At 37.6% G+C, this 16,085-nt stretch overlaps 1 protein-coding gene across 1 annotated transcript; it reads right to left on the bottom strand.

Annotated features, from left to right (window-relative positions):
• Positions 1-2,826: 2,826 nt before the first annotated feature.
• On the bottom strand, positions 2,827-12,612 carry trpc4b (transient receptor potential cation channel, subfamily C, member 4b). Its single transcript, XM_086216531.1, has 11 exons — positions 12,293-12,612; positions 11,500-11,902; positions 9,366-9,884; positions 6,636-6,972; positions 6,303-6,442; positions 5,752-6,077; positions 5,465-5,660; positions 5,175-5,369; positions 4,970-5,011; positions 4,768-4,857; positions 2,827-4,684 (listed from the first exon to the last, which is right to left on the bottom strand). The coding sequence occupies exons 2-11, from the start codon at positions 11,875-11,877 to the stop codon at positions 4,205-4,207; spliced, it is 2,703 nt and encodes a 900-aa protein (XP_086072657.1). The 5' UTR covers positions 11,878-11,902; positions 12,293-12,612; the 3' UTR covers positions 2,827-4,204.
• Positions 12,613-16,085: the final 3,473 nt, after the last annotated feature.

Below are 16,085 nucleotides of genomic sequence, written 5' to 3'. Positions count from 1 at the left end.
TTTAAAATAGATAATGTTATGTAAAACATTTTAAAAGGGACCACCATCACATTTAAGATTTTGAATGTTGATATCTTAGAACCAGTTTTGCACACTCAAATTTGTGCACACAACTCTTGCTATATCACACAAATATATTTGTCATTCTTCAAAATTCTTAGTATTAACAGTTGAACTGTCTTAACAGAAGTAAACACAAAATGGTTAGATATATTTTATCCTACCTTATTTTTTTTATATCAATTCAGGAAGTCACATTAGTCATTAGAACTGAAAATTAAGACCACATTTTCAAACTTTTTGGCTTATTCCAAGAATCCAAGTTTATATGATTATTTATAAATACATTCCAAATAAATAAGCATTGGCCAGTACAACAAAACATAAAGCATTTGGTCGGAGCAGATGGAGCACAGGACACAACTGCGTTGTGTGTACAGAAGTATTTGGATCACAAACTAAGAGACTTGACATAATATCCACTTTAAACAAATACCATATACTAATTTCCACTGCAAAAATCTTTCAGAATGTAGTTGGCTCCACTTAGTGGTTGAAAGGAGTGCAGTCTCCTCAAGGCTGGCTGGAAATCTCATAGCTTTTGTTCAAAGCAGACTCAAGAAAAATAATTTTAAAAAAACCCTTAAAACTGGTTCAACCAGCGACCTGGAGCCTCACTGTAAGTAGTTATGATCAAGTGCATTTTCAGGTAAAAAGAAGAAATTCCATCCTGTAATCAACCTACAAACTTCATATTGTCAGATGTCTTCTCAATTAAGTCAGGCCATTATTTTATATTTTAGAGCCTCAAACCTAATCCAGCTTTCAAACTAAGAAAGTAAAGTGGACACATGCATTTCTAGACTACTTTCAAATTAAAAGTGTAACATGGTTACAGCCACAGAAAATATGACAGAGAGATGGCTTTGAACCGAATATGATATCAGAAGTTTTGTTAAAAGGAAATGATGTTATTATGCAACATACAAACAGCGGCAACACATGAGGTCAAAGGCTTTTTCGAAGTAGTATAGTTGCAGTATTATTACACACACAAAAAAACCTTTACGTCTTCCTCAGTGGGTAAATCCCTGCTTTTTCCTCTATTTTTCCACCATCATAAATGGTCTCTCACTATAGGAATCCTCAAATTCATAAGTCCAATGTCACCCCATCATTGGTAATTCTAATTACATTCTTTAAGTTTATTTGTCTCGAGATGTTCCTCTTTACACCCTTAAAACTATTTCATTCTGTCCAAGCAGACTCAGAAATGCCCCATCAGCTACCTCAAACCCTGCCTCGACTCTTGCTAAACCTTTCATATTCATCCATATGGTCCAACATTATTTAAATAAAAGTAACAACATAGGTTGACTGTGTAAAGAGACTGTATAGTTTTGTTGATGAAAACAAAGCAAATTCGAATTATTTACACAGCTGAATTCATGATGGGCAAGTCTTTATTTGTCATGCTGTAAGTCAAATGCAAGACAACAAAATACAAACTGTAAAGTGCAGCTGTTCACGAGTTGAGTTTTTTTCCTTTACCAGTCAGTGTTTTCTCTCATGGAAAACACAAGTGGCATCATTTAAACCATTCAACCTACCACATGTTGTCTATCCTCTCCAGGAGCCAAATGATGACAGATGAAGAGAGTAATGTTTTTTTTTATGGTTGGCTCTGTTAAATAGCAATAATATAAGCAGGGGAGAAACAAATGAAACTATTAAGTTTTAATACAGCAGAAAATAATCTTTCAAGAAATGGATGGATGACATATTCACAGAACTTCATGAATTGTATCAATCAAGTCTCTAACTCTCCTAAAATCTCAGACTGAGCTACATTATTTTTACATTCCCGACATTCCAATGAGCAGCCAGTTTTAAGATTGAAGACATGCTTGCATGAGGAAATAATGGCACAGATGAACTTTCTCCAGTGCTAATTAAATGCAGTGTGGCTTTATCACTTTCGCAGTTCTCCCCATCTTACTAATTCACTTTGACACACACTGACACACAAACACTTCGTCACAAGGAATGAAGTTAGTTTATATTCCAACAATCTCTTATTATTTTCCTGGTAGACTCCTTTAGAAATAAAGGGATGAAATGCAACATAATTCATAGCTCTTCACTTACGTTATCAGTTTATTGGTCCAGATTACAGTATGCAACAGAAATTTTTGAAGGTATGTAGTTCAACATTAGTGAAGAAAAAACCAAGTGGTGCAGAGAGCTCTGCATATTGCATCTTAATTAAATACACACAAATTCAAAACTGCATATGGCTGGTATTATCTGCACCTTTTATGTCTTAATGTGCATGCGTGTGATCACGACAAAGTTAAGAAGTACTTTGGCTAGTATTTATATGACTGCCTGTGGACAGCTTTTTCTCATCACACTTGTCTTGCAACTGTGCAAGATGGAGGCATAAGACTTGTTCATCGTGAAAATTAATATCAAATTCAAGGCCCAGTTTAAAAAAAGTGTGGTGTCTGATCCATCACAAGAACTGCTGCAATTGAGTAAAATGATGGTTGTTGATAAGTAAGCGATATTTGTAAAGTATTCCTGACAGAAACTAACGAGTTGGCTATACATCTTAGGTTTGTGGAGGACTGAAGTTAAGCTGACTCAAAAGTTACTTGATCAAAAGCAAGCAGAAATTACTGTATGTAATGTGTGGGAGTCAGCTGTTTATGCAACAATTCATAACAGTCAATACCATAAGGAGTGGGCAGACTGATTCATTTATTCTGGCAGGCAAGTTCCAAAAAAGTCCCCACACACTGTCTAACTTGCAATAGTACCTTTATTGGCGACTTCAATCCATCAGGCTAACAGCTTTTTGGAATGGATAAGCTGCTTTGTTTTATTTTGTCTTAAAGTAAATAAAACCAATAAATAAACAGTACATCAGCAATGAGCAACGACTGGTAAGAAAGAACAAGAGAAACAAAACCACAGATGGCGACGCTCATGCAATAATGATGGGAGGACAACTGTACAATAGTAGGAGATCAGAGGGACCATTTCAAGCCTAGGTTTCAGTTTCTGTCTTCCATGATTTCACTCTATACCATCAGGTTGCATTCATGTTCTGTACATTCATGTTCACAGCTCTGTAAAACTACAGTGTCAAACTCTGATCAATCAGCACTTACCCAGCTTACAGTGACAATTCCAGCATGTTGATGTTTAGCAGGTATCATTTGGTTTAATTTGCTAAATGGCACAGGAGATAAACAGCAAATAATTTTTGGGGGAGTGTAATTAGCATTTATTTGATAATAAACACAAGAATTGGACTTTTAGACCTAAAGGTAGCTATATCAAAGTATCAAGTGAGTGCATTTTTCATGATAATGTGTTCAATAGTTGCTTGACATTTTTCAATTAACGTCTAAATCAATAATTATACATCCTTTGACAAAATGTCAATATTGCCAGTAGTTGTTGAGACAAATGTAACATTCAGTCAGACAAGTTAAACATTCAAAACTGCACAGCCTGATTACTGAAGGGGAGTTATGCAAATGACAGAGAAATTATTTTCCTACAAGCTCCTACTTCAACTAAAACTTCATCTTCGACCCACCAACAACCCCACAGTATCAGTGGAGTAAAATACAAGCTCTGACGATCTGACGAGTAACAACTTCAAAACACATTTGCCCAGATTATACGTGTAAATAACTTCATCAAAAAATACTGGATACAATCAGAATATGAAGAACAACATTTTTTTTTTTTTTGGTCATAGTATCTCTTATACAGTATTTTTGGATATCACAGATAACATACAGTAACAGTTCAAGTGGGAAAAGAAGCAGCAGAGTGTATGGGCTCTTTTGAATATGCAGCCAACATGAAGTACTAAATTCTAAATTGTTTCAACGGTCCCTGACATGTCAATACCACTGTTTTCTTCAATCGATCAGAGGTGAAAGCATGAATGATACTATTGCATTATTATATCTGACAGGATACAAGGTTATTAAAAAGGAATAAACAGCAAATGCAGTACAGTTTGCCATGAGTACTTCAATTTGTTATACTACCTTACAACTGGTAGATGAATGAATGAAATATGAAACATTTAAATGGAACATGATTACATCATATCTATAGACACAGTTCATAAATATTTTATGGCTCAATAACTTCCCTCGTGTGCACTTGACATAAATGTTCAATCTGCTGATTGTCCTTCTCCACTCTGGATGACATCCACTGTCACCTTTCCAGCCTGAGGTTCTTGGTTTTGTCCACTAGATTCCAATGTGCCATCCTGAGACGATAAATATCTTTCATTCCATTTCTCAGAGGGATTTTTGGTCTGTCTCTGGTGGAGCCCAGCTTTTACGACATCCTTGAATAGCTTATTAGGAGTCTTTTCAGTACTAGCTGTCACAAATGAACCACTGGCTTGCCTGCTGGAGCCCTCAGAGCTGGTTGTATCAGCAGCTTCACTCTGCAGGGTGGTGATCACATCAAATACATCCAGCTCCTGTTGTGACTCATCAGTGGAACATTTTGGAGAGTATTTGAATGGGTTTCCCGGGTAAGCCAAGGCAGAGCTTACGACTTTACCACCTACCCCACCATTAGATTTACCCTTCATCATCCCCAGGACTTCAAAGCGGAAGCTGGAGATATCCTGCTTAAGTTCCTATCAATTATTGAGAACAAGTTTTTTTTTAACAAGAGCATAACAAGAAATACCTTGGGTTATCTCAAATTGCTTCATAGTACCTTGAAATTATCTTCTGTCAACCCTTCCTCTGTCTTGGCATCTCTGATCATTGCAGCCACATACCGCTTCACAAGGTTTTTCAAAACATCCTGAAAAATACATATTTTAAGGCAGAAAAATAGATTTTTAAGTAACATTGAAAAAAACTATTTAAAATTGCACATTAAACATTATAGTAAATTACATTGAACAAATAACTACCTGATACTCATGGTTTATTCTCACATTTTCAGCTGCGCGTCTCTGTAATTAAAGGAAAAAAAGGTTGATTTTTTTTTGTAGCCATTTCTCCTTTACCTGTCTCTTCTCAGTAAAATGCTCATATGGGTGGTCATGCACTGACGAATAAAATCAAAAGAGAACAGGTAAATAACTGGCATTCTAAGTATTCTAAAAGACACCTTACCCCCAAGCTTTCAAAGGTTTCACGTTTTTTCATGCTTGCCCTCTTAAAAAAATGCATTTTTATCCATCCAGCTAGATAATAAGCAGACTTTGGACTGGGTATTATATTAAATGGAGATGGCAAAGTTCCCCCCTCTTCAAAATAGCTCATCCATAATTTTGTTCTTGCAAATTTCCACTCTATATCTGCATGATCCTGAGAAGAAAAACAACAATTTATTATAACCCAAAGCAGAACACAAGACAAATTAGTGTGGTTATGCTACAAAATAGATTAGGTACACCACTTACGGCAATGTGCTGGTAGGAGTTGTTCATCATTGCAATGAGCATGTTCAGTAACACAACCAGGGAGATGATATTGTATGTGCCAAACATGGTAGTTCCAACAAACTCAGTGAATTCATGGTCTGGCTTCACTTTTGTCACATAGAGAGAAATTAGGCCAAATACAGACCAAAATAATGACTGCAGTGTCTCAAAGAGCCTGAAATACAAACAATAAAACAAAATATTCCCCACTGAAGTTATTAATCTTTCACTATACGCATTTTTGGAGCAATCTTTTTAAAGCTTACGTCGAGAAGGCGTTGTTTTGGCGATTACAGCGAATGCCCTTGCAAATGTTGTCCTCATCTTTTACACCATCTGTTTCATAGTAAAAGTAGAGCTGGTTGAGACCATTAGCAAAAGCAAGCAGCACAAGCCAGTAGATGAAAAGAAACTTGAGGATGTCCAGAAGCATGCGACCCAATGAGATCTGTAAAGGGCCGAGATGGGAGTTGGCAGTGAAAAGGCAAATGAGGCGCAAGGAGCTGAAGATGTTGGCAATGGCAAACAATGCCTCCGCCACCAAAGTTGGATGCCACATTTCCCAGCTGCATCTAGGTTTTTGTTCACTGTACTGTTGAAAAGAAGCAGAGTAATGAATATCCAGACTGTCATCAGACACAGATGCAGCAAAATCACATGAAATTGTAAAGGCCACTGTGATGAAGTAATGTTAAAATGTGGGGTGAATGTCTAAAATTAAGTTGGAATTGTGCTGTCGTTGAAGCACAGTGCAGATCACATTATCGCTTTGCTTTAAATTTGTGACCGTCACTTACATCTGTTCTGAATGATATACCTTTAGGTAAGCAACAAGCTTCAGAGAAATTGTTGCAAGATATAGTGAGTTCATGATGAAATCCATTAAGTTCCACCAGTCATCTATGTAGTCTTTGAAACCACTATCCCACATCTGTTTGATCTCTGTCCATATGAATCCTTCAAGAATTGAAAAACAGAGGTCATTTAGCACTCAGGTGTGATTATAAAGTGAAAAACAGATAGTATCAAATATACACTCATAGTAAGAGTTATGCTTTTAAGTATGACTAAACTGTGCAGATATTCAACAGCCCATCAGAAAATGATATTAAATACCCATTTGCTAATGTGTGTGTGTGTGATTTCTTACCAAGCACCCATGGCAGGATCATCCATTCCACATTCGTGGGTTCTGGACCCTGCAAGTCACGTTTTGGGGCGGCAATGTGCTGCGATGCCAAGAGGAGCAGGAATAGGAAAGTCAGATAGGAAGCAGTGTGACAGATGAACTTGATGAAGGGTTTACGGATGAATAACCCATAACGGCTTTTCGGAGAGATCAAGTACAAGATGGATAAGAGTGGATAAAGCAATCCAATGAAGATACATGTGATGAGCTTCCCGGCCCAATGACGCCTCCTCCAGCCTGGGAACTCATCATACCATCGAGAAGCCAGGAGCTGCTGACAGTTGGGCTGAGCAACAAACTGAGAATAAGACAAAGAAGATAATTGAAGTTAGGCTCCCTTTTATTGACATATTTTTCTTAATGAGAAAATGGTAGAGAAAAAAAAGAGCAGTAGACAGTAGTGATGCAAAACATAAAATATCTATAATGATTATCTTGTAAACAATAATCTATGCATGACACTTTCTCTAAAAAATCTGATAAACATATACTTGTTTTGAAATTTGATTTGTTTTTAAATGTCTAATTTTGGAGAGACTTCCTTTTCGGGGAGTTTTTGATAAAGTGAGGTTGACTGCCATTATTTGGCCAAATACGAGCCCTCCAATCTCAAGTATGTCTGCACATTCCATTTAGTTTATAAAGTCATGTAATTTATCTCAAGGAGGAAGAAGAGATTTAGGAAAAGGCCTGGGCCAGGTAGGCCCAAAACTGTTGCACCTTCTTGATGCTGGACAAGATTTAGAGATAACATGCAGGTTTTTCTTTAGTCCACTGGGCACACAGAGGGACACAAATATGTTGCAAAAATAACCTTTGAGCTGGACAAATATTTCAAAAGTGTTCTCCTTCTCTGTTACAATTTAACTGCAAGTTTGTCTTTCATACTCATTTTCTCGACCAGAGGAGATTTGATATAAACATCTGCTGGATGTCTTCAGATGGTGGTGAAAGTTCATTTTATCATAATCATGTTAGGGGCAAATGGATCCACCTTATTGCTGGATGATGAGGTCATCTTTCAGGGCAGAATTTGACCTACTCAGAATCACCATCTGTCCTTGTGAAATGTTGACCTGTCTTAACGTGACCGGAGGCAAACTGTAGCATCTGGACGGATCAGATTTTCTCAAATGACATTTTTGGAAGGTGAAATTGGTCCAATCCAAATATTACATCACTCTCCTTCAAAAACAAGTAAACATGTTTATCCTTAGGCACATTCACATTGAAGACCTACTGCATGGTGCTAATTCATTCTGAAATTCAATTGGTTTAATTGAATACAATCAACATGACTTCCAACCAAAATATATTAACACACCACTGAAATTTTATGCAAAACAGACACACCCCTTTCACAGTAAGGTAATTAAAAATATTCAAATTATGTTTGGGATATAATTAGCACATAATTAATTTTCACTGACAAAATCATTAGTCTTGTGGCATCCTGTGAGTCTTAATTATAAATATAAGTATGGAACATTTAAGTTGGGAGCCGAAATGTGAGCTAGAATGATAATGAAGGTGTACTCAGCAAAAACAACTTCCTTCTTTTTTTCATTTGGGGCTTTGTAATCAACCACAAATGCACTCTCTCAGTGCTCTCATGCTTTTCTTACCCACAAGTCTTTGAAAAAGTATTCTGTCCTCCAGTAAGCAATATTTTGAGATGGTAAAGGCCATATCAGAGGGAATTCATTAGTTTCCCTTTATTTGAACTCAAAATTATCAAATAAAAAAAAAAGAATACTTTGAAATAATAGAGACAGAGATGGTAGCAGTAGAGCAGAGGAAAACCTATTCATTGAATAAATTGAAGTTAAAATGGCCTCTAATAATGCAGACAGCCACTAAGTGCTGATGGTTTGTAATCCATTAAAATTCTCGGAAGACTGAGGTGCCTTTTCTTCTAAAAAGCCCACAGTGGGGAAAGGATACATGTTCTTAGCGTGGCTGTTAACATACTACATAAACGCATAGTTAGGGAAGGGAAGGAAAAGCAGGATAAGCTATCAACTAAAATTAACTGTACTTACTAGCTACTGTTTGTGTCCTTTCTAACAACAGTCTTACAGCTTACGACAGAAAAAAAACAAAACCCAATACTATTTTCTATATCTACTGGTTCAAAAAAATCACTCATAAACTAAGACATGAGATATTCAAATTAATTTATTGATTGATTTGAAACATTTTTGAAATGTCCTACTCTGGAAATTCATTCTTCATCAACAAATTACAGGATGTGGGCATTGACTCTAGGGGCTGTATACCTCAAAGAGTATGATAAAACACAGTAAAAGATTATCTTCCTAATTAAAATATTATGAGCTTGAATTTCAGGGAAATGGCCCTCACTTATTCCATCACTATCCCCAATTATCCAATTGTCATGGGAGTGTCTGAGAGTGCTACTATAATGCATTAGTCTGGCAATCACACGTCCGCCCTCCCGGAGGACAGCTCCACCCATTTTAGACCACTTGCAGCCCATCTTGGCACTGTTCCTGTCATGTAGTCCATGTTACTTGCTGACCTTGTTCCATGTGTGTTAATATAAAATCTTGTCCATTATTAGTCTGTATGTATTCCTGGATTTTCCTGAACTTTTGTTATATTTTTAAAAAACGCAGCGCTAAAGGTCGCAGTGGTCGTGTGACAAATAGGTTGTAATATACTACTTACCTCCTTCTGGGAATATTTGATTGCTAACTTCAGTCTCGCCAGATCATTGGCATTCTCATCCAGCAGAGGGTTGATGTCATCGCGATAGTTGAGGATGATTTCCAACTCTCTAGAGCTTCGAGTCTGGTCTAACAGGTCCTTTGCAAATTGTTTACACAAGCGGGACAGTTCCTCATATTCTGATTTGAACTCATTCTCTACTGTGCTGAGCTCCTTCAGTTCCCAGCTGAGCTGAAAAGCTGTGAGGAAAGGATCCTCACTAGAGAGGGCAATGAGAGACGGGCTAGCCAGGGCCTTGTAGATGTTAAGACGAGAGCGTGAGTGACGTAAGCCATCCACATCCAAACTGGAGGCACACTCCAAACAGTTGCAACGCACAGCATGAGGCTGAGGTATAGAGACACCCCGCTGCACAAGTAGTTTGATGATCTCATAGTTGTTGGTGTGGGCTGCCAGGATAATAGGAGTGATGTCTGGGGTGAAGTCCGAAAATTGTTTGTCCAGTAGACTTGGTGGGACCTTTTCAAAAAACCAAGAGCGGAAGAATAACACATAGGGTATGAGGTTCGGCTGACAGATATCTATTTAAAAAAAATGATCATCACATTGTATTGAGGAAGACTTGAAACTATCAAGTGAGACCATACACTCATTATTAAACTGACTGAGAAGTTGGATCATTTTTCTCTCTCAAAAGGTTTGAGGCACCATGTTGGCTTCTCTTTCAGACCAACAGTGTATGGTCTGTAGTCTTACAATACCAGACATCAGAGATCTCTGCTCACAGAAATTGAGGGTTTTCTGAGCACCAAGTAATTGCTTTAATGGTGGTGAGAGTAGCAGCTAACAACCCACTGCTCCTTACATTTTTTTAGGGACACGTCTTATTGGAAATGCTGATCAACCCAATCAGATTCTTAAGAACAGATTGTGTTTGTTTTTAGCCAAAGAATATATTTTGATGCAAGCAAACATCAGAATTTCAGGAAGTTTTCTTTAGGGACTGCAGCTGGGCCCAGGACAGTGTTCACCAGTGCATAACCTCTGCTTTCACCATTCTAACTTGAAGGAACTTTTGTAAACCCTCTACTTATCACTTTAAGTAACAAGACCTGGGGGACTAACATGCTCCTTATGTTTATACAGTCTATGAGTAGGCTGAAAAGCACAATGTGGACAGTTCACGAAAGAACGCTTCTTTACAATCCCTTCCCAGGAACTGACAGAACTGTAGGTTTCAAAGAATCCAATTTCATCTGTCTTTGTTCTCTGACCATCCTGTCGGACTGCAAGTACACTGCTAATAACTTGTGGTTCAGCTGGCCACAAAACATCCCTCTCTTCTTCACAAAACCCATTACAAAGAGCCCCAGCAGCATAAAAAAAAAAGATTAAAAAGATGTCAAGAATTTGAAAGCAACTGGGGCCACAAAGTGCAGGAGCCCATGGTATGGCAAAAGACACACAGAAGCACATGAATGTGTATCACATTGCAACTTTCAAGATGAAAACATTTATATTCACAAAAGACACAATGAAATCTGACACTAGTAAAAATGGAAAAAAGATACTGTTTTCATTCCCTTTTCTTTTTTTTTTTGGAACTGAAGAGTAAAATGACTGGTGATAACCTCTCATCGCTGAGGGCAAAGGCTGAGTGATTGTGCACCTCAAATAGTTTCCCCTGCATTATCAAAAATATTGTGTTCTATGACAATCAACAAATTGTTTTTCTAAATTGGCTGAAGCACCAGTCTATCCCCCTCACACACAAAAACAACATGGCCAGCTGGCAGTACACAGAAATCTAGGGCACTCTTGGACATAAGTAATTCAAACCATCTAAACTGCACTTCTGCAGTAACGACATTTGAATGAGTGACGCATATTAATCCATGACTACTCAAATACTTGATTTTGATAACTTAAGTCTGTCTGAATGTTGTTTTTCAAGAGAGTCAACTGTGTTTCTAATGCAAGCAGATAAGGCAAAATGGATGTCACTGACTTGACAAGCGCACACAGTATTGACTTATTAAAATATGAACACACCAAAAAATGGATGATTGTAATAAAATACCTTTTCAAGTCAGGAGAGAAACACCTGTGGGAATGCATGTTATGTCTCTACTACCTGTTTTTCCCCACGTGGCCTCTTGTGATTGAGCAGCAACTCCACAGCCCCCACCACTTCTTTGCGGATGGCATGAAGCAGAGCATCACCCACATGTATGTTATGGCTGAGAAGAAGCTCAATGATCTCCAGGTTCTCATTCTCAATGGCAATGAGCAGGGCTGTGCGACCCAGGGAGTCAATGCAGTTAATGTTGATCCTGAAGTAGATCTCAGCGTCCATCAGGGCTTTCTTCACACTGGAGTAGTCCCCCTTCTCAACAGCCCCCAGATAGGCCCTCTCAAGGGGAGAGAGCTCAAATTCAGCCCGCACGATCCGCAGAGGGATGCGGTCAGTGTATGAGGAGCCATCAGCCCTCTTGTAATACAGCTGTGACATCTTTGCTAAAGCAGCCCAGCCTCAACTGGGAACAGATGAAAATTACAGAGACAAAAAAACAAAGTTTCTGTGCTGTTCCATGTCTAAACTGCACTTGCCATGTTTTCACATTAATTTTTGAAGATAATAATTTTAGAAATAGCTATTTTCTTTCACAAATTCTAAAGTGATAACATGTAAATAACAGATCTACTTAATATGTTTTATTTAAATCTACAAGAGTTGTAATTAACTTGAACATAATCTGAAATATTTCATTTTGCATTTACATATATATGGTGATAACTTCACAATAGGTGACAAATATAATTTATTTATATATCATTGTTGCTTCATGTCATACAAATACTCAATCAAATTTATACCCAAGTTGTCCAAAAATAAATAAATAAATAAAATAAAGCAGAAACTTTACCGTCTCGTTGTTTTCCGGTAGTGATCAGCAGTTGAGCAGAGTCGGAGGATGAATCAGTCAGAGAGGAAGTGGCGCGCACGGATCATCATCTTATCACTAAAGCCTCCACTGGAGAGAAAACTGTAACTTGATGACATGTCATGCCAACGGCACCCCACCCATTTCCCTCTCTCGTCTGCCGCTCATCTCTTGGACATCTTCTGCTCTGCACGATGATGGAAAGAGAATCCGATCTCTTCTCGAACAAACTGGACGTAAACGCGCTTTCATCTGCGAAACAAACGGCCCATTTTCAGCCACCGCGCCTAATACTGTGTCACGGAAAATCCCAGGTGTGGAACTATGTTTTCAGGGGTGTGGCTACATATGTTGGGCCCCCTGAAGACACACTTGGCCCCATCGTCGACGGCTCTTAATGGATCTTAAGTTCTGATACACTTTGAGTATCCCTCTCAGTTGACTACAGAAATGAAACTCACAAGCCATAACTGACATAATTGTGACTGAGGGTCGATGATTCTTTCAAGACTAAGTAACAGGCATGTTATATATATATATATATATATATATATATATATATATATATATATATATATATATATATATATATATATATATATACACATATAATATATATATATATATATACACAATTTAATTCCAAAATTTACATAGTCGCCATTGGTTTATTAACACCGTTTAACACCATTCTTGGCCTCTAAATTGTGTATCCTATCATGACATCATCTGTTAACAGTCAGTGAAACACCCAAGCCATATCTGTATAGAACTCATATTAAATGTATACAAGTATGCTCCCATGTCTGTGTTAAGACCCTTTAACCCACTCCTCTTTTCCACACGCAAGGAGAATAAAACTCACAATATGCATGTAAGATATGTTTTAATTTCTATCGGTAGAGGGATGCACCTTTCTTTTTCTTTTGTTTTTACAGAATTATATTACTGTATGAACCAAAGCTATGTGCTTTTTTTTGTGATGTCATCACATATGCAGTATTGCAATACTGTTTCTCACTTACAGGATATGAGGTCATTATTATCACTGCAGGTATTACTCTCATTCATCTCAAGATGACAATTCAGTGTTTGTACTCATTTACAATACAAAGAGACATAGTGCATATCATAAACAGATAATATTAAATTTTTCATATTTATATGTAACATATATTAGTATGATAAGTGACCATAATCTGAAAAAATAAAATAAAAATGAAGTTCCAGATCTTGACTTGGTGCATTATTCACCTCACATGCCACTAGAGGGCAGAGAGAAATCTTAATCTTGGTTTTACACAGGCCATCAAAGGTTTCACTGTCTGTAAATGTGACGGTGGCCAGCTCTTGTGGAACATGGGGATACTTTCCTCTGTGGGGAGTAAAAACATCAAGATTCCTGATCTATGAAGGGAGATGTCTTGAAAGCTTTCACTACCTTCAAAGAAAATCTGGGCCAAATATCTCTTTAGGATGTTTGTTATTGCCAAACAGTCATCTGACCTAGTTTCAGGCATGTTTATTAGTACTTTCACATCCTTAAAGAATGCATCCACCAGCACTTTGGATTAAAGGGTATAATTTGGGGTATAATACGAAATGAAACCTGCAATATTGCATACCTAAAAAAAAAAAAATCTTTCTGGATGCTCAGTGATAAACTTTGGATCAGGCAGCTATACTGAATTACAGTACCATTTAAAACCATTTAGACCTGATGATGCAGCATATGTATATTTTTATATTTAAGATCTGATGCCATGTTTGCATGCTTCTGTCTTTGAAATATAATTTTACATTCACATTGATCAATTTAAATATATATATATATATATATATGTATATATATATATATATATATATATATATATATATATATATTCAATGTCATTTTACATTGCCGATATGACAGATTTTCATCTCATGTTTCTGACTTAAATTATAATGGACGTAGCCATTTCGTCACGTTTTTCAGAAGATCTTCAGGATTTACAAGGTTATTCATGATTTCCCAAGGGTTTATCTTAGTGTTTCGAGGATGTTTGTGTAAATCAAAGGACAGTAGTTGAGTAAAAACATATTACTTCTGTCCTTGAGAACTATTTTTGAGAGTCTAAACTAAACTTACTTGGCAGTGGGGGTAATTTTTAGTTATACTATTACATTTTAAAGACATTGCATTATCAAATTCATTTGCCTCAAACAGGTGCATTGCAAAGCCTTATAAGTGTTATCAACTTTACAAAGTTTTATTACCTCCACAAAGGAAATACATTTTAAGTGATGTTTGATGTCACCAGGATAACACAGGTTGATTTTCACCAAATATGTTGCAGGAGGGCTGCACGGTGGTGCAGTGGTCAGCACTATGGCCTCACAGCAAGAAGATTCCGGGTTCGAGTCCCAGCTCGGGCACCGGATCTTTCTGTGTGGAGTTTGCATGTTCTCCCCGTGCCTGCGTGGGTTCTCTCCAGGTACTCCGGCTTCCTCCCACCGTCCAAAGACATGCAATTTGGGGACTAGGCTGATTGATACTCTAAATTGACCGTAGGTATGAATGTGAGTGTGAATGGCTGTTCGTCTCTGTGTGTTGGCCCTGCGATGGACTGGCGACCTGTCCAGGGTGAACCCCGCCTCTCGCCCGTAGATGCTGGGATAGGCTCCAGCCCCCCCGCGACCCTTACTAGTAAGGAATAAGCGGAAGACGACGACGATGTTGCAGGAGTGTAGGTTGAGCCAAGGAAGAACCCATTCAATTTTGGGGCAGGGTAATCATAGCGCCACCAGGTGGCAACCTGATGTATTTTTATTTGTTTGTTTTGTTTACACCTCAGTGTATTCCTCCAAGTGCTTCAATAAGATTCCTTTCCAATTGATCACTTAAACAGAATCATTTATCTGAGGTTATACAATATTTCAATATGTAATATTTATGTAAAAACATTAAAAGGGGAAATTTACAGAACTCAGCATTGTGTTTATACATCACTATAATGACTTCAGCTCATCAGGGTTTACTGTTCATGTGGGCGGGGAACTAATTTGGCATTTCAGTCCACTTCTCTGTCAATTAGATGCGTGTCTGCTAGGTTTCAACCCTGCTTCTAAAAATGAACTCTGACGCAACAGTCAAGCTTGCAGAAGAAATTCAAAGTCATTAGATAAGGAACTTGAAGTAATTAGGCTTGTCAGTCTTTCAGCACTTACAGGCTACAATGCAGAATTGTGGCTAGACTGAAAAGTTGAATCTATCTGACAAGACCTGGAAAATAGTATCTAAGACATTATTCCAGGACACATTGAACCTAACTGACCAGAACTGAAAATGACATCAATCAGTGCTAATGGTTACTATTAATACTCGACAAGACTGCAAGGCATGAAGGCACTTTCTCCATGTATAACGGTAAATGTGATTGTATTTCAAAGTGGACATACACAGCACATGTGATTATAAAACCATACTTAATTCCACACATGGATTACTTTGATTGTGCATCATGTATGTTATTTATGTCTGTTTTCTCTTGGCAACATCATATTTATAAAGCATGTGCATAATCTTCAAAGCTGTTAGCCTATTGTATATTCAAAACATATCTAAATATAAGAAAAAGGTTGACAATTTTCACCATTATACATATAAATGCAGGATAGATACAATTAGGATTGCCTCTCTGCTGCAATGCTACCTGTGGAGGGGCCATGAGGTGTGCAGGTTATAGGTTCTGTTTATGTCTGTCTGCAGCGGTATTTAGTAAACTCCCTGAGA

Source organism: Aulostomus chinensis, chromosome 10, assembly GCF_037954235.1.
Source record: "Aulostomus chinensis isolate RoL2024-O1b breed Wild chromosome 10, RoL_Achi_v1.0, whole genome shotgun sequence".
NCBI classification, from domain to species: Eukaryota; Metazoa; Chordata; class Actinopteri; order Syngnathiformes; family Aulostomidae; genus Aulostomus; species Aulostomus chinensis.
Note: the sequence above shows the minus strand (reverse complement) of the source record. Positions and strands in the feature narration are given on the sequence as shown.

Excerpts from the sequence above, each read along its gene's own strand:
- trpc4b (XM_086216531.1), bottom strand. The coding sequence starts at position 11,877 with ATGTCACAGCTGTATTACAAGAGGGCTGATGGCTCCTCATACACTGAC. Across the intron at positions 5,012-5,174 it reads AAACCTTTGAAAGCTTGGGG|AGACGCGCAGCTGAAAATGT; the intron begins GTAAGGTGTCTT and ends CTTTAATTACAG. Across the intron at positions 4,685-4,767 it reads TGACAGAAGATAATTTCAAG|GAACTTAAGCAGGATATCTC; the intron begins GTACTATGAAGC and ends AATAATTGATAG.